Source organism: Terrapene carolina, unplaced genomic scaffold, assembly GCF_002925995.2.
Source record: "Terrapene carolina triunguis isolate 2854851 unplaced genomic scaffold, T_m_triunguis-2.0 Scaffold433, whole genome shotgun sequence".
In the NCBI taxonomy this organism is placed as follows: Eukaryota; Metazoa; Chordata; order Testudines; family Emydidae; genus Terrapene; species Terrapene triunguis.
Window position 1 is genome coordinate 549,160 of NW_020664784.1, and position 16,953 is coordinate 566,112.

The following is a 16,953-nucleotide window of genomic DNA, read 5'->3' on the forward strand; positions in this document are numbered from 1 at the left end:
CCCAGGGCATTGTGGGACACAGGCAGTTGCCCCAGGGCATTGTGGGACAGGAGGCCACCCCACAGCATTGTGGGACACAGGCGGTTGCCCCAGGGCATCGTGGGACACAGGCGGTCGCCCCATGTGACCCAGGGCATCGTGGGACAGGAGGTCACCCCACAGCATTGTGGGACACAGCCGGTTGCCCCAGGGCATTGTGGGACAGGAGGCCGCCCCATGGGCCCCAGGGCATTGTGGGTCAGGACACCGCCTGACAGGATGGGTTGGGGCACAAGGCCACCTCCTGTCATGGAGGGCTGGCAGAGAACATTTTTCGGGCAAAGCAGCCCCTCCAGTACCTCGAGGCGTCCCCTAACAGCTTAACAGCAACACATGCTGTCACGTGCAGAAGCTGAGAGGGGTGACCCAATGACTCCCTTCTGGGACCTCCCCCCACCCCGTACAAAACCCAATGGCCAAGCTGTAGCCAGGCTTGGAGATGAGGGCCGCCTTGCCTCCACTTCCCCACTTACTGCAGCGAGGACTTGGCCTTCCACGGCGCTGGACGTGATTTGTTGGGGAAAGAGGCAACACGGCTGCTGGAAAGAGAAATCACACCTCACTGATCTATTAGAATTCTTTCAGGGGGTCAACGAACACGTGGACAGCGCATCTAGCGTCCTTGGACTTTCCGAAAGCCTTTGACAAGGTCCCTCACGAAAGGCTCTTAAGCAAAGCAAGCCGTCATGGGATAAGAAGGAAGGTCGTCTCATGGATCAAAAACTGGATAAAAGATAGGAAACAACGGGTAGGAATAAACGGTCAGTTTTCAGAATGGAGAGCAGTACCTCAAGGATTGGTATTGGGACTGTGCTGGCTGGAGTATGGAACAGCTTCTGTACGAGGAGAAATTAAAAAGACGGGACTGTTCAGCTTGGAAAAGAGGACTGCTGGGAAGGAGATGATAGAGGCCTCTCAAATCATGAATGGTGCAGAGAAAGTATATTTATTTCCCCTTTCACATAACCCAAGAACCAGCGGGACACCTGCTCAAGTTAATAAGCAGCAGCTTTAAAACCAAACCAAAGGAAGTGCTTGACCCAACTTGGGGAACTCCTTGCCAGGGGTTGTTGTGAAGGCCAAAAGTATAACATGGTTAGAAAAAGCCAGCTCTGCCCCTGGAGGATAGGTCCATCAATGGCTGTTAGCCAAGATGGTCAGGGGGACAACCCCATGCTCTGGGTGGCCCCGAACCGCTGGGATTGGACAACGGCAACTTTCCATTGACCCAGCCCCTGTTCTGGTCCTTCCCTTGGAAGCAACTGGCACCGGCCCCCGTCGGAAGACAGGATACTGGGCTAGATGGACCGTTGGTCTGACCCACTATGGCCATTGTGATCTACCAGTCAAACCATTTTAGAGCGGTCAACCCCTTCCATGGTAGATTCCTTTACAGAGGTTAACAAAGGGACTTTCAACCCAGCCTCTTCCCTATAGCTGGACACCCATCTCCACCTTGTTAACAGGACTCTGATCCGCCCACAATCCAGTCCCCTCCCACCACGTGCTGGTTTTTTTTTTTTGGGGGGGGGGGGGGGGGGGGAGATTCAGCTTTTTGTCCAAATCTGTTTCTTGTCTCCCTTCCAGGTGTGAATTTCCCATAGAGCTTCCACACCAGTTCCCAACCCATTCCAAAGTGAACCCCCCCAAAACAGTCTATTGAAATCAGACATCGGAGCTGGTTTCTCCTCACTCTTTATTGCGCAGAAAGACAGAAATCACACGCCCAGTTGTGGGGCCGAGTGGCCACGTCTTTTGACCACGAAGACGACGCCCAGGGCGGAGACAGCCACAACGACAGCCGCTGCCACCAGCAAAATCAATGCCAGCACCATCTCAGGTGGGTCTTCGCCACCTGCAAGAGGAAGAAGGGGGATAGAACCAGACACGGTGGAATCTTGGATCCACAGACCCGTGTTATGGCCCATGGCTATGCCAAGTGGTCTTTCAGGCTCAGAAGGAGCAATTAAGCCCCTTTAAAGTGTGAGAGAGTGATACAACTTGGGGAAGATGACTGCCCAAGGCAATCTGCTGCTTGGAGTTTGCCTCAGCCTGTAATCAGAGGAAGCCAGGAGAAGGAATGTAATACCTAGCTCTTTTCATCTATAGATCTCCAGGTGCTTTAGAGAAGGTCAATATCATCTCCATTTTACAGATGGGAAAATGGAGGCACGTAAAGGGACTTGGAAAATCTGGGTGACCTTTCACGTGTCCCCGTTCAGTGCTCTATTCACTAGCCCACACTGCCTTTTGGGCACTCCAGGCCAGAAAGCCAGAGCACCGGTTGCTCTTTCTGCGTTCAGGGAAGCAGAACTTTGTAGATGGTATAAACAAGGGTACACCTGACTCATATCACCCCTGTCTCCTCATAGACGCAGCCCTGTGAGGCCCAGAATATCTGCTAGCCACTGGGGCTAGTAGCAGATTCACAGCCGAAGGCCCAAAGGAGCCACTATGACTTCAGACAGCCTTGATAACTTAGGCTGCCAAAATTCGCCCACCAGGCACTCCAGCCAGATTTAGGAGTGCAAGTTGAAACCTCAGAATTTTGTTTGAGAAATCCCAATATTTATATAGGACTGGAAAGGTCTCCTGGGTCATCCAGTCCAGGCAATGGCATCAATTTAACCCCGGTCATCAATTTATCAAGATCCATCTGAAGTCTCGTTAGGTTTCCCTCTGCTCTCCTTGTTACTTCTATTAGGAGTTATTCTCATACACCCACTCGGTTTGTTACAGACCTTCCAACTTAAGTTTATTCATGGATGTTTTCCCCCGCAACACACAATGTCCACAATTTTTGTTCTGGATCCTTGATTTTATAATACCACTCCCCCGCCACACACACAAAATGTTCTGTTCTACTAAGGTAGAAACGGAACATTTCGACCTTAATTGGAACATCCTTGTGGGGTTGTGTTGGAAGATGCTGTGGGAAACACGTTGCGTCTTAATAAGACTTGGAGAGATGTTCTGTTGGATGACTAAAGTGAGAGCTTTCATCACAATTGGTCACACTTTCTGATGGCCATTTTGAGGACCCCAAGTGCTGGGAGAATGCACCCTGATTCGGTCCCTAGCGTTGGCCAGGATGGCCACTATCCTTGAGGTAATGACGCCTGTTAACTAACCCATGCAGAGGTTGTGACTCCTTGCCTGAAAGAACGAGGCGTTATAAAGCTATGACGGACAGGGAACAAGAGAGGGTCCTTGGGAAATGCGGAGAGGCGTGCATGCGCCTCCAGGGTGTGTGGAGAGACAGAGGTCCGCCGCTTGGGATCATAGATCAGGGTTGGAAGAGACCTCAGGACGTCATCTAGTCCAACCCCCTGCTCAAAGCAGGACCAACCCCAACTAAATCATCCCAACCAGGGCTCTGTCAAGCCGGGCCTTAAAAACCTCTAAGGATGGAGATTCCACCACCTCCCTAGGGAACCCATTCCAGGATCACAACCCCTGCGGAGCTGCCCTGCTAGATGGTTGGAGGTTTCACCGTCCAGGAGCACCGGGAAGAGATTCCATGGCCTACAATGGTCTGAGATGATTTACAGATTTTTGCATGCACAGTGGAAACTTTCGGCACATGAAGTTTGTACCTGAAACTAACCGCTCTTAGGAGCTAGCAGCTTCCCCCTAGAAGCTCAAAACAAAAAAACAAATAAAATAAAATAAAATAAATTCAGAAGGCAAATACCCCCGCCTCCAATTTGTCAGCACTTCAGGATTTGGGGTCCTTGACTCACAATCTTCGTACAGAAGAAGGGCCGCTTCTGAGATGAGATGAGGTCTGGAAAGATTGTCCGCTTGGAATGTCACCACTTCTGGGTCCCCATCTGTGTAGGAAGGGGGGAAAAATATATATACAGCAGTTGTGCCAGCGTCTAGACACCTTGCTGCTGTGCTTCTCTATAGGCTCTTCTCTTCTCTTCTCTATGAGTCCTTCTCCATAGGTTCTTCTCTATACGCTCTTCACCTCTCTATAGGCTCTTCTCTATGGTCTCTTTTCTCTATGGGTCCTTCTCTATAGGCTCTTCTATTCTCTATAGGCTCTTCTCTTCGGGTCCTGATGTGATGAAGTGGGACTGTTCTTAATGTTTCCTCTGAATACTGTAGGGGTGCCTCAGTTTCCCCTATCGCCTGGCGACTCTGTGACACCTTCTCCATAGGTTCTTCTCTATAGGGTCTTCTCTATGGGCCCTTCACCTCTCTATAGGCTCTTCTCTCTATAGGTTCTTCTCATCTCTATGGGTCCTTCTCCATAGGTTCTTTTCTATGGGCTCATCTCTATGGGTTCTTCTCTTCTCTATAGGTTCTTCTCACTATGGGATCTTCTACCGTGCCCTCGTCCCCCTTAGATGTATACATTTTAAGGTCACAATCTGTGGTCCTGTAGGGGCCACAGGACTTCCCTGGGGTTCCCGCCTGGTTGATCCAGGGAGTATCTGAGCTCCTTCCCGGAGGCCATTAAGCAACCAGGCCCCGTATCGGACACGTGATTGTCCTCTCCTGGAGAAAGAGGGGCGTGCATTGCAGGGGCTTGTTTTGGTACGGTTTTATTTAATAAATACATGGGTAGATTTCTAGAAGCCAAGGCCAGGACAGATGATTGTGATCTCCCCAGCCAGGCCTCCTGAAAGGAGGGTCTAGTGGTTAGAAGGGGTGGGGGGGCTGGGAGCCAGTACTCCTGGGTTCTCTCCCCAGCTCTGGGAGTGGAGCGGGGGCTGGGGGGCTAGAGCAGGGGGGGCTGGGAGCCAGGACACCTGGGTTCTCTCCCCGGCTCTGGGAGGGGAGCGGGAGCTGGGGGGCTAGAGGAGGGGGGGCTGGGAGCCGGGACTCCTGGGTTCTCTCCCCAGCTCTGGGAGGGGAGTGGGGGCTAGTGGTTAGAGCGGGGGGGGGGGGGGGCCAGGACTCCTGGGTTCTGTCCCTGGCTCTGGGAGGGGCGTTGGGGTTGGTGGCCACGTCAGTGTCCCAGGTGCCCCTGCGCCAGCTGCTCCAGGGCATCTCCCTCGATGTGGAAGAAGTGCCAGCCCTCCGCGGTCGTGAGGTCCACCGCCCCCTGGCCCTGGTAGAAGTCGATGGCCGTTCGATTCCAGTCCAGCACCACAAACTTCAGCTGGGTGCATCTGTTCTCCACGCCGATCTGAGAAGTATCAACAGGGGGGGGCTGGGAGCCAGGACTCCTGGGTTCTCTCCCCGGCTCTGGGAGGGCAGTGGGGGCTGGTGGGTTAGAGCAGGGGGGGCTGGGAGCCAGGACTCCTGGGTTCTCTCCCCGGCTCTGGGAGGGGAGTGGGGGCTGGTAGGTTAGAGCAGGGGTGACTGGGAGCCAGGACTCCTGGATTCTCTCCCCACCTCTGGAAGGGGAGTCGGGGCTGGGAGCCGGGGCTGGGAGCCAGGACTCCTGGGTTCTCTCCCTGGCTCCGGGAGGGGAGTGGGGGCTGGTGGTTATAGCAGGGGAGGCTGGGAGCCAGGTCATAGCCTCAGTTTCCCCCATGGTATAAGTGGGAACAATGATACCCCCTAGGGGGCTGCCTTGCAATCTGAGACCAAGTAAAGGAAGCGACCAGAAAGGGAAAAGGGCCCAATGTCCTCTTACCTCTGCAATTTTACTCATAAGCTTCTTGCCAATGCCTTTACCTGCGTGGGGAGAGAAATCAGTAATTTAACAGCAGGTCTAGTGGTTAGAGCAAGGGGGCGCTGGGAGCTAGGACTCCTGGGTTCTCTCCCCAGCTCTGGGAGGGGAGCAGGGGCTGGTGGGTTAGAGCGGGGGGGGGCTGGGAGCCAGGACTCCTGGGTTCTCTCCCCGGCTCTGGGAGGGGAGCCGGGGCTGGTGGTCAGAGCAGGGGGGACTAGGAGCCAGGACTCCTGGGTTCTGCTCCACTTTTCTGTGTCCTAGCTCTTCCCCTGGGGTGACTGCCTTACAGGCATCGCAGGGGCTGTCTACGGTGGGGACCCCAAAATAATCCCATTCCCGCCCTGTTCCCTACCTCTGAACTCAGGCATGACGTACAGGTCTTCCATGTAGATGTTCCTGCCTTTCCAGGTACTGTAGGTGAAGAAATAGAGGCCGTACCCCACGACGGTGTGTCCTGGGGCGGGGAACAAAGTCCAACGACTGCCCCCACCTCAGGCCCCCCCAAATTCCTCATACTCTCCCAGCCCCCCCCCGAAACCTCTCCCCAGCCTCTGAGAAATCCCTTCTCCACCCAGCCCCCAATTCCCCACCTCCCAGCCCCCCAAATTCCCTTCCCTGCTCCCAGGCCCCCATTCTCCATCCCCAAAGCTCCCCAGGCACCCCCAATTCTCTCCTCGGCTCTCAGAGGGAAGTGGGGGCTGGTGGGTTAGAGCAGGGGATGCTGGGAGCCAGGACTCCTGGGTTCTATTCCTGGCTGAGTGGGGGGCCTGGTGGCTGTTTTATGAGGGTCCCCTCCATCTTCCCCCCCAAACTCACCCCCCCCAACCTCACTGCTCGACCCCCCGACCTCCACTTCTGACCCACCGGGATACAGAGCTGGGGTCAGGGCTGGCCCTGAGGGGCGGGAGCTACATGTATCAGGGAAAACTGGGGGTCTGGGTTCCCCCAATCTGCCATGGGGCTGAGCTGGGGTGGGGCTGGGCCAGCTTCGGCCTCTTGGGGTCCCCCAAATTATTCCTGTGCCAGGATTCTGGACCCCACGGGTGTCTGGGGGGTACCCCCCCGGGGCATTGCGGGGAGGGGGGCATTACCGTCTCGACTCCGATGCTCGGGCGGGACCTCGGCCACCAGACATCTGTAGAAAGGGTCGTTGGCGAAACCGTCTTCCCTGAGCACTGGGGGAGGATATTGGGAGGCGGGGGGAGACATGGGGGGAAGGGCAGGAGAGAACCCCATTGTCACTCGCAGGCAGGACCCCCCCCTCCCAAATTGGGGAACCATCAAAGCCCCTTCTCCTGCCCTGGAAGAGGGGGTGCATGCCCAGGTCCCAAGGGGAGAGGGAGGTATGTAGGGGGGGAAGAGCTCACCTTGGTCGCTGATTTGTACCTGGTCCGGGAGCTTCTCAAACTCCGCCAGCTCCTGGGGGCAGAAAGGGACCCCCCTGGATCAGTCCCCCCAAAATCTTCCCCAATTCCTCTCTCCATCCCCACCCCCCAATTCCTCTCCCAGCCCCCCAAACCCTCCCTCCAGCCTCCGAGAAATCCCTTCTCCACCCAGCCCTCCCGTTTCTCCCCAGCCCCAATTTCCCACCTCCTAACCCCCCAAATTCCCTTCCCTGCTCCCAGCCCCACATTCTGCACACCAAAGCTCCCCAGGTTCCCCCCTTCTATCCCCGGCTCTGGGAAGGGAGTGGGGGCTGGTGGGTTAGAGCAGGGGGGCTGGGAGCCAGGACTCCTGGGTTCTGCCGCCCCCTTACCTTTATCATCCGCATGACCTCCGCGCAGTCTTCAGCCCTGCAGGGCCGGAGAACACACTCCATTTCCCCTCCTTCGCCGATCGCCTGGGTTCAAAGTCATGGAAGGAGGGAGCAGCACCCCGCCTCTCCCAGCGGCTCTCGGAACTCAGCTGGGAGAGCCGCCGATTGGAGAGAATTTATTGCATTTCCCAGCATGCACTTGGCTCTGCCCCACCTACTTTCTATGGGGCACAATCCCCCCCCTGTGAAAGAGGCCCGACCTCCCGCTTTCAACACGAAAATAGCTAAATGGAACCCAGGTGTCCTGGCTCCCAGCCCCTCTGCTCTAACCCACAGCCCCCACTCCCCTCCCAGAGCTGGGGAGAGAACCCAGGCGTCCTGGCTCCCAGGCCCCGCCCCTCTAACCCACCAGCCCCCACTCCCCCACTTCCTAAAGCAGCCCTGAAGGGGTGGAAAGATACAACCCCCCCTCTCCCAGGCACAGAGTCATGCACAAGCGAGTTGACACCGTTGTTTATTGGCAAGTGTCCCGAGCCGCGTGGCAGGTCACGCCCTGTGGCACCCCCAGGGGGCGCTGTCTCTGGGAGGGGAATGGGGGCTGGTGGTTATTGCAGGGGGGCGCTGGGAGCCAGGACTCCTGGGTCCTCTTCCCGGCTGCCTCCTGGCAGCAACATTTCATTGTGTTGCCCGCTCTGCCAGCTCCCGCACGGCCCGCCCCTCAATGTGCCAGACGACCCAGTTGTCCCTCGCCGTCACGTCCACAGCCCCCAGTTTCTCATACAGCGCCGTGGCCGGCTGGTTCCAGTTGGCCGACACGAAGCGGAACTGGGTGCAGCCGTGGGCCAGCGCAAGCTGCGGGAGAGACAGAGGGACAGAGCTGTTTTACTGACTCACCCATCGGAGTGGGACCAGCAGCGTCCTATCTGCTCCGATGCCAGAAGGCAGGGCTTGGCCCCAGAGGAGTTACCTGGGGGGTCTGGCCCCATAGACTCCGACATAGCAATAGGCCCATTGACCCCAGATCTGGCCCACACAGTCCAGAAAGGGAGAGAGACTGAATTTCGGAGCTAATCTCACCTTGGCCACTTGGCTCAGTAAACTGGTGCCAATTCCTTTGCCTGCGAAGAAGCACATAAATCAATACGGATCTACCAACTTCACCCTCGCCCGGCGCTGAGATGCGGCCACCTCTGGGGCGGGGAGGCTGGTTACCCGGGGACCCCTCGCCCAGCGCTGAGATGCAGCCACCTCTGGGGCAGGGCGGCTGGTTACCCGGGGACCCCTCGCCTGGCGCTGAGATGCAGCCACCTCTGGGGTAGGGCAGCTAGTTACACAGGAACCCCTCATCTGGCACAGATGATATGTGGGTTCAAACCCTGACCCTGTGGGTCTTGCATAAAATCGCATGTGTCTTAATATTGTTTCCATGAAAGGCAAGACAGTCTAACAATATTAGTGTAGTGTCTGGGGAGAGCGCCGCCTGCTGAGCCCCCGCCCCGCTCCCTGCCCCACAGCGCCCCCTAGCGCCACCCTCGGGCCAGCCCTGCCTGCCAGGGGAGAGTGCCCCTGCTGCCCCGGCCCTGCTCCCTGCCCCACAGAGCCTCCTAGCGCCGCCCCCTACCTCTGAACTCCGGCATGACGTACAGATCCTCCCCAAAAACAATCCGCCCTTTCCAGGTGCAGTAGCTGAAATAATGGAACTGGTACCCGACGACGGTGTGCCCTGGAGAAACCAGCGCTGAAGGCAGAGACAAGGGCACATCTGCCAGCAAAGATTTAGCCCCTTGTATGGCTTGCTATGCGCCCACCTCTGGGGCGGGGCAGCTGGTTACCCAGGGACCCCTCGCCCGGCGCTGAGACGTGGCCACCTCTGGGGTGGGGCAGTTGGTTACATGGGGACCCCTGGCCCGGTGCTGAGATGCGGCCAGCTCTGGTGTGGAGTCAAACACCTCACTCTGTGTAGAACAGCGCCCCCTGCTGAGCCTCCCGCCCTGCTCCGTGGGGGCACGTGAGTCTCCCATCCAAACACTGCCCAGCCCCCTCCCTGCTTAGCCCTCCCCCCCGCCCAAATTCGCATGTGTCACCGTCTTTGCTCCTCTGGTCAGGGGGAACTTCAGCTACCAGGCAGCCAAACTTGGGGTCCATCCCGAAGCCGTCCTCCCTCAGCACTGCAGGCAGAGAGAATAAACAGAACCTGGCTGGATCCAGGCGGGGTTGGGAGCCCGGACTTCTGGGTTCTCTCCCCGGCTCTGGGAGGGGAGTGGGGGCTGGTGGGTTAGAGCAGGGAGGGGCTGGGAGCCAGGACTCCTGGGTTCTCTCCCCGGCTCTGGGAGGGGAGTGGGGACTGGTGGGTTAGAGCAGGGGGGGCTGGGAGCCAGGACTCCTGGGTTCTCTCCCCTGCTCTGGGAGGGGAGTGGGGGCTGGTGGGTTAGAGCAGGGGGGAGCTGGGAGCCGGGACTCCTGGGTTCTCTCCCCGGCTCTGGGAAGGGAGTGGGGGCTGGTGGGTTAGAGCAGGGGGGGCTGGAATTTGGAGTGGGGTGAAGAAACTCCGAGCTGCCCCCCAGCACTGAAATCCAACCCTGAACTTTGCTCATGGTACAGCACCACAAACTTACCTTCGGGGGTAGTTTTGACCTGATCCAAAGCCTTGTGAAATGTTGCCCCTTCCTGTTAAGAGATGACAGACCCTGTATAACCAGCCACCCTGCCCCAGAGGTGGCTGCATCTCAGCACCAGGCGAGGGGTCCCTGTGTCACCAGCCACCCCGCCCCAGAAGTGGCTGCATCTCAACGCCTCTTGTTAACATGCCCACAGCTCTGCTACCCTGGGAATGGGGAACTTTCCAGCTGAATCCAGAACTCCTGGGTTCTATCCTGGCTTGGAGAGGGGAAGGGAGGGGGAACTAGTCATCAGAGGAGCGGGAGGCTGGGAGCCAGGACTCCTGGGTTCTATCTCCACCTGTTGCTACCACCCCTGAGCAGCTCCATTCCCTCAGGGTGCGATTACGCTTCCATCTGCTGCTCACCCGAATCAGTTGCATGACATCCTTGAGGTCCCTCAGAGCCCAGGGTCGGACGACGTAGCTCATGGCTGCTGGCCTCTCTTCTGCTCTCTCGCCCTTCTCGGCTTTTGGACTCCTGCCCTTTCGGTCAGATATCCAGGAGCAGGAGGAGGAGTCCTGGCCACCCCGAGAGCCCTCGGTGGCTGCGGTTCCCTATGGAGCCAGGAGGGGGCACCAAGTAGGAGGCAACCCCACCGCTAACACCAACCAGACGGGATCCCACTTCTGACACCAATCAGAATCCAAGACACATTAGCCACAGCACCTCTCCCTCCGAGCCAGTGGGGCGGGGTAGCCAGGTAAAAGGAGCCAGTTTCCCCAGCTACAGGCACTCCTGGCCCAGAGACCAGTGTGCATCCGTGGGGACAGTGTGTGATGAGAGCATGGAACTGAGCCCTTGGGTCAAAGATGGGGGGCCCAGGAGAAGCTGGGTGCTGTACCCGTGGGGGAGGATGGATCCAGCGAGAGAGAGAGGTGTATGGGGAGGAGTGTGTGGGAGGATGGATAGATGAGTGGGTGTATGGATGGACGGACGGATGGATAGATAATAGGTGAGTGGTGTGTATGGGGATGGATAGGTAGGTAGGAGGAGGGATGGATGGATGGATACATAGGTGGACAGAGGGATGGACAGACAGAGGGATGTGGATTTGGATGGACAGATAGGTAGAAGTGGATAGCTGGATGGATGGGTAGATGGGTGGATGGACAGAAGTGCATGGGGTTGGATGGATGGGTAGATGGATGGATGGAAAGATGGACAGGGATGCATGGGGTTCGATGAACAGATTGATGGCTGGATGGACGGATGGACATGTGGGTGGATGAAGGGATGGATGGATGGGTGAATGGATGGATGGATAGATGACGTGTATTGGGATGGATGGATAGAGGGGATGTATGGGGATTGGATGTACGGATGGATGGATGAGTGAGTAGGAGGATGGATGGACGGATGGATGGATAGCTGTGTGTGGGAGGATGAATAGAGGTGTGTGTGTATGGATGGACGGGTAGAAGGTAGAAGTGGATAGATGGATGGATGGGTAGATAGAGATGGACGGATGGATGGATGGGCTGGGGGGGCTCGCTGGTGCCCTGGGCTAGCTCTGCCTGGTCTCAGGCTCAGCCCTGCAGCAGGTGGGCTAATGCCAGGCCGCTCGCTGGGCGCATCCGTGGGCTGGCTTGGGGCCACGGGGTGGGGGTGGTGTCACGGAGTGAGGGGGAGTCAGGGCCCTGCACCCCCCACTTCCTGCAATTCACCGCGACTCTCAGCCAGCCAGTAACACAGAAGGTTTATTCAGACGACAGGAACACAGTCCAAGACAGGGCTTGTAGGTACAGACAACAGGACCCCCTCAGTCAGGTCCATCTTGGGGGGCAGGGAGCTCAGATCCCAGTGCTGGGCCTCCCTCAGTTTCCCCAGCCAGCTCCAAACTGAAACTCTCCAGCCCCTCCTCTGGCCTTTGTCTCTTTCCCGGGCCAGGAGGTCACCTGATCTCTTTGTTCTCCAACACCTTCAGTTGGCACCTTGCCGGGGAGGGGCCCAGGCCATCAGTGGCCAGGAGACAGGGTGTCGGCCATTCTCTGTGCAGACACCATCGCACTGGCCCCCTAGGCCTCTGCAACAATCACACCCCCTGATCCCACCACCTAGATAGTGCATAGGGGAAACTGAGGCACCCACACAGTATTCAGAGAAAACATTAAGAACATTCCCACTTTGTCACGGGTGGGGGGGACAGATTCCAACTCCCTCCTATCCCTGGTCTGACTCTCAGTCCCCTGGCGGCAGAGAGGGGCGGGGCCCCGGGCAGAGGACACCCAATCACTAAGCTGGGGGTCGGGGTCCATCGCTGCTCGGCTGAGGAGCTGCCTCTCAGGGGGCATTGGGGGAGGGGGATTTGTCGGGTCACAGATTTCGCTGATCACATGCTGGGGGGAAGCGATCCATGTGGGGCAAAGATCTCGCTTGACGTGGGGCGCGGCAGGCTGGAAAGGAAGGTAAAAATTACCCAGCCCAAAAACTAGATGATTTAATGGTTAAGGCCTGGGAATAGAGTCACTGATTGCTAACCACTAGACCCCACACCCCTCCCAGCGCTGGGGAGAGAACCCAGGAGTCCTGGCTCCCAGCCCCCCGTGCTCTAACCACCAGCCCCCACTCCCCTCCCAGAGCCGGGGAGAGAACCCAGGAGTCCTGACTACAATTCCTCATATCCATTAACCATCTATTTTTAGGGCCCCCCAGCAAGAATCACCCCCACTTTCAGCCAGGCCCACACCAGCCCCCAGTAATTTTTTGGGGGGTTGGAGCATTGGGAAAACGAGCTCCCCGAGTCACACCAGGGCTAGGGTTAACCCCATCCCTATTGCCCCCCATCAGACCCCCCCATCCCCTCTTTAAACCCCTCCCCCCTCTGGGGACCCCTCAGCCCCCCGAAACCTCCCCCCATCCCCTGGGAGTTATGGAGACCTCTTCCTCCCAGCCCATTGGGAAACGCCCCGCCCAGATGCTCTCTCTCCTCTGGGGAACCCCCCATCCCCCCTCAACCCATCTGGGCTTTGTTCCCCCCCCCCGCGGCCCCTAAAATGTGCTGCGGGCTGCCAGTCTCCGCAGGGCGTCCTCGTTGAAGCGGAAGAGGGTCCAGCACTCCTTGGCCGTCAGGTCCTCGCCCCCATGGTGGGCCAGGAAGTCCATTTCGTTGGCCTTCCAGTTGCCCACATGCATGCGGAGCTGACAACAGCCCTTAGCCATGCCTGCCTGCAGGGGGCAGCAAAAACTGAGGGGTTAGACCCGCTGCTGCGGGGGGGTGGGTGGGAAATCTCCGCTACTGGGGGGCAGTGCGGGGAATAGGACACGTGGAGGAGCAGAGAGAGGGGTTAGACCCGCTACTGTGGGGGGAATCTCTGCTCCCTGGCAGCAGTGTGGGGCATAGGACACATGGAGGAGCAGAGAGAGGGGTTAGACCCGCTGCTGTGGGGGGAATCTCCACTCCCTGGCAGCAGTGCGGGGCATAGGACACACGGAGGAGCAGAGAGAGGGGTTAGACCCCTGCTGTGGGGGGAATCTCCGCTACCGGGCAGCAGTGCGGGGCATAGGACACACAGCGAGGGGTGCGAGATAGTGGGGGTCAGAGGGCTGGGGTGTCTCTCACACACACAGGCGAGTCACCCCAATCCTGGCCCATCGCTGAAGTGACGAAGTGCCAAAGCCTCAGCCGATCCAGGTTGGGACTGGTCAGAGAGGTGGGGGGTGGGGCTGGTGACCCCAGCAAAGAGGGCTTTGCTCCCTAGGGCAGAGTTGGGGGGCTCAGGGTGGGGTGGGGGGGTTAGAGATGAGCAGCCCCCCCCCCCCCCCAGTGACCGAAACTCACCTGGGCGGCCTTCTCTAGTAGCTGCTTCCCGATCCGCCGGCCTGTGGGAACAACAGAACTGAGCCAGGACTCCTGGGTTCTCTCCCCAGCTCTGGGAGGGGAGTGGGGGCTGGTGGGTTAGAACGGGGGGGTTGGGAGCCAGGACTCCTGGGTTCTCTCCCCGGCTCTGGGAGGGGAGTGGGGGCTGGTGGGTTAGAACGGGGGGGCTGGGAGCCAGGACGCCTGGGTTCTCTCCCCGGCTCTGGGAAGGGAGTGGGGACTGGTGGGTTAGAACGGGGGGGCTGGGAGCCCGGACGCCTGGGTTCACCCCCTGGGCTTGGCCCGGCCGTACCTCTGAACTGGGGCTGGACGTACAGATTGTCCATGTAAAGGTTCCTGCCCTTCCAGGCGCTGTAGGTGTAGGTGGACAGGACGTAACCCACGATGCTGCCACCTGCTGGGGGAACGGCAGAGTCTTGGGCGTGGGCAGGATCTGCCGGCGTCACCCCAGGACCCACCCGCCTCCAGCGCCAGCAGCCGGTAGCTGTACGGGGCCCATGACACACAGGGAGCCATCGGCATCCTAGCCAGTGTGGGGCAGAAACGCGCACAACAGCACGGTGCGGCGTTGCACGGGTGCACACACCAACGGTGAGCAGGGTTGCACGTGTGATTACACACTAGCAGGGGGAAGCATTGCATGCACACACATCAGCAGGGGGCAGTGTCGCACGAGCGCACGCACACCAGCAGGGGGCATCGTCGCACGAGCGCACGCACACCAGCAGGGGGCATCGTCGCACGAGCGCACAGACCTACCCTCCTTGTTCGTCTCCCCGGGGGGCAGCTCTGCCAGGTAGCAGTCGTACTGGGGTCGCGCCCCGAACCCGTCCTCTCTCAGCGCTGGGCAGGGGAAGGAGAGACACACATCAGGGCTCAGCGCGCCCCCCCCCCCAGGGTGTGGGAAAGGAGGGGCACCGGAGTGGGGCACCGCGGGGTGGGGGCGCTGCTGAATGGGAGGGAGCCAGAGCCATGGGGCAAGCGGTGTGCAGAGCCGGAGACCCCCCCCAGCGCCCCTCACTGCTCGGACCTCCTCCCCTTGCTCCCCCATCCCTCCCCCTCTGCTAGGACCTCCCTCTGCCCAGGACCCCTCCCCCTCTGCCCCCCATCCCTCCCCCTGCCTCCCACAAAGGCTCTTACCTTCCAGGGTGACTTTCACATCGGTGGGGGGCACCTTGTAATCGACGGCAATCTCCTGCAACAGACAGCCCCCACCTGAGCGCCCCAGAGCCGCCGCTGCCCCCTGGGCCCCAGCCCCCCGCCCCAAGGACCAGTCCCTTGCGACCCCCATCCTGAGCCTCTCCCTGCCCCAACCTCCGGACGCCTGGGTTCTCTCCCCGGCGCTGGGAGGGGAGGGTGGCTGGTGGGTTAGAGCAGGGGGGGCTGGGAGCCAGGACTCCTGGGTTCTCTCCCCAGCTCTGGGAGGGGAGTGGTGGCTGGTGGGTCAGAGCAGGGGGGGCTGGGAGCCAGGACTCCTGGGTTCTCTCCCCAGCTCTGGGAGGGGAGTGGGGGCTGGTGGGTTAGAGTAGGGGGGGCTGGGAGTCAGGACTCCTGGGTTCTCTCCCTGGCTCCGGGAGGGGAGTGGGGGCTGGTGGGTTAGAGCAGGGGGGGCTGGGAGCCAGGACTCCTGGGGTCTCTCCCCGGTGCTGGGATGGGAGTGGAGGGTGGTAGGTTGGAGTGGGGGGCAGGGGGGCTGGGAGCCAGGACCCCTCCCCTCCCTTACCTTGATGAGCTGCAGGATGACTTTGCAGTCTTTCACCATGCACGGTCGGATGATGCAGTTCATGGTCCCGGCTCCCTCCTCTGCCTCTTTCCCTTCCCGGCCCTTGGACTCCTGCTGCCCCTTTAAGAGCAGCTGCCGGGGCGAGATGGGGGTGGGGCTACACAGGTGGGAGTTGTGTCCCACCCCTGAGTCTCAAGTGGCTGCGAATCAGTTCGCTCCAGCGGCAGGAGGGGGCACCTGGCAGGAAGGAGCTATCCCACCGCTAACACCAAACAGGGGATCCCACTGCTGGCACCAAACAGAGGGGATCCCACCGCTAGCACCAAACAGGGGATCCCACCGCTAACAGCATACAGGGGATCCCACCACCGAAACCAAACAGGGGAACCCACCGCTAGTGCCAAACAGAGGGGATCCCACCGCTAACACCAAGCAACCTCTGATTGCAAAGGAGTTTGGGGCCAGAGGGAAGGAGACTCCGTCTCCCCGCATAGGGAGTAATAGGGGACCTGGGGGTGGGGGGAGCAGGTCTGCAGCCACAACTGGGTTTGGGATGGAGGAAATAGGGCCGGGTTTGAGGGTGGCACTGGCCTACACTGGGGGTTATGGGGAGCGAGGAAGGTGAGCGTGTGTGGACAGATGGGGAACTAAAATGGAGCCAGGGCTCCTGGGTTATGGTCTGAGGTCTAGGAGGGGAGTAGGGTGGGATTCAGGACTCCTGGGTTCTCTCCCCAGCTGTGGGAGGGGGTTTTAGTAGGTCAGAGGGGAGCTGGAATTCAAAACACACAATGGCCGCAAGCGGGGGATGGAACCCAGGAGTCCTGGCTCCCAGCCTCCCCCTGCTCTAACCCACCAGCCCCCACTCCCCTCCCAGAGCCGAGGAGAGAACCCAGGAGTCCTGGCTTCTCTTGGCCATTAGCTGGAGAGCCCCATTAATGTGTAAGGCCCCGAATGGGGACCAAGGGTGAGTCTCAGGGAATGCAGAGCTCTTGAGCGTCACGGGACATGTCTGCTCTGTACCCTGACCCCTCCACCCACCCTCCGCCCCACAGGCAAAGGACCCACTGCGGCTAGGAATTCCTACCCCCTGCCGAGCGAGGCAGCGCCCCCTAGAGTGGACAGGCCCCTGCCCCATTCCCTGCTCCCCAGTCTCTGCCCTGTGAATCTTTTTCATTTAGGCATCAGCAGATTCCGATGTAAAACTTTAGCTGATGATTAACATTAAAGGACCAAATCTCAGGGCCAACGCTGGCTCCCAGCCCCCCCTGCTCTAACCCACCAGCCCCCACTCCCCTCCCAGAGCCGCGGAGAGAACCCAGGAGTCCT

At 59.2% G+C, this 16,953-nt stretch overlaps 4 protein-coding genes across 9 annotated transcripts in view; all 4 read right to left on the reverse strand.

Moving 5' to 3' along the window:
• The window catches only part of SENP3 (SUMO specific peptidase 3), a 15,296-nt gene extending 14,582 nt beyond the window's left edge, over positions 1–714 (reverse strand). The window contains exon 1 of the mRNA XM_026658389.1: positions 513–714. The gene's annotated coding sequence lies outside the window, so the exon portion shown is untranslated. The remainder of the gene's footprint in view (positions 1–512) is intronic.
• Positions 715–726: 12 nt separating this feature from the next.
• Positions 727–7,574, reverse strand: LOC112112724 (diamine acetyltransferase 2-like). Of its 6 annotated transcripts, XR_003370124.2 has the most exons (7): positions 7,428–7,574; positions 7,039–7,090; positions 6,763–6,846; positions 6,024–6,125; positions 3,734–3,872; positions 1,733–1,894; positions 727–762 (listed from the first exon to the last, which is right to left on the reverse strand). XR_003370124.2 is itself a non-coding variant. In XM_029913057.1 (6 exons), exons 1-6 carry the CDS (start codon positions 7,488–7,490, stop codon positions 1,876–1,878), a joined length of 459 nt encoding a protein of 152 aa, XP_029768917.1. In that variant the 5' UTR covers positions 7,491–7,574; the 3' UTR covers positions 1,719–1,875. The 6 variants fall into 6 exon arrangements, 5 of the variants coding, with proteins under 5 accessions (XP_029768917.1, XP_024064519.1, XP_026514177.1 ...); XM_029913057.1 differs by lacking the exon at positions 727–762 and having other exon boundaries at positions 1,719–1,894; XM_026658392.2 differs by lacking the exons at positions 727–762; positions 1,733–1,894; positions 3,734–3,872 and adding exons at positions 4,934–5,179; positions 5,633–5,673.
• A 528-nt stretch (positions 7,575–8,102) lies between these two features.
• On the reverse strand, positions 8,103–10,583 carry LOC112112722 (diamine acetyltransferase 2-like). The gene is made up of 6 exons (XM_024208748.2): positions 10,453–10,583; positions 10,043–10,094; positions 9,512–9,595; positions 9,049–9,189; positions 8,505–8,545; positions 8,103–8,279 (listed from the first exon to the last, which is right to left on the reverse strand). Exons 1-6 carry the CDS (start codon positions 10,513–10,515, stop codon positions 8,103–8,105), a joined length of 558 nt encoding a protein of 185 aa, XP_024064516.2. The 5' UTR covers positions 10,516–10,583.
• A 2,492-nt stretch (positions 10,584–13,075) lies between these two features.
• Positions 13,076–16,490, reverse strand: LOC112108442 (diamine acetyltransferase 2-like). Its single transcript, XM_029913066.1, has 6 exons — positions 15,628–16,490; positions 15,045–15,099; positions 14,664–14,747; positions 14,197–14,298; positions 13,862–13,906; positions 13,076–13,248 (listed from the first exon to the last, which is right to left on the reverse strand). Exons 1-6 carry the CDS (start codon positions 15,688–15,690, stop codon positions 13,076–13,078), a joined length of 522 nt encoding a protein of 173 aa, XP_029768926.1. The 5' UTR covers positions 15,691–16,490.
• Between the last annotated feature and the right edge of the window lie 463 nt (positions 16,491–16,953).

Excerpts from the sequence above, each read along its gene's own strand:
- LOC112108442 (XM_029913066.1), bottom strand. The coding sequence starts at position 15,690 with ATGAACTGCATCATCCGACCGTGCATGGTGAAAGACTGCAAAGTCATC. Across the intron at positions 14,748-15,044 it reads TGTGAAAGTCACCCTGGAAG|CGCTGAGAGAGGACGGGTTC; the intron begins GTAAGAGCCTTT and ends TCCCCTGCCCAG. Across the intron at positions 13,249-13,861 it reads AGAGAAGGCCGCCCAGGTGA|GCATGGCTAAGGGCTGTTGT; the intron begins GTTTCGGTCACT and ends CCCTGCAGGCAG.
- LOC112112724 (XM_026658392.2), bottom strand. The coding sequence starts at position 7,490 with ATGGAGTGTGTTCTCCGGCCCTGCAGGGCTGAAGACTGCGCGGAGGTC. Across the intron at positions 6,847-7,038 it reads GGTACAAATCAGCGACCAAG|TGCTCAGGGAAGACGGTTTC; the intron begins GTGAGCTCTTCC and ends ATCCTCCCCCAG. Across the intron at positions 5,180-5,632 it reads TTATGAGTAAAATTGCAGAG|ATCGGCGTGGAGAACAGATG; the intron begins GTAAGAGGACAT and ends GATACTTCTCAG.
- LOC112112722 (XM_024208748.2), bottom strand. The coding sequence starts at position 10,515 with ATGAGCTACGTCGTCCGACCCTGGGCTCTGAGGGACCTCAAGGATGTC. Across the intron at positions 10,095-10,452 it reads ATGTCATGCAACTGATTCGG|GAAGGGGCAACATTTCACAA; the intron begins GTGAGCAGCAGA and ends ATCTCTTAACAG. Across the intron at positions 8,280-8,504 it reads TACTGAGCCAAGTGGCCAAG|CTTGCGCTGGCCCACGGCTG; the intron begins GTGAGATTAGCT and ends TCTCTCCCGCAG.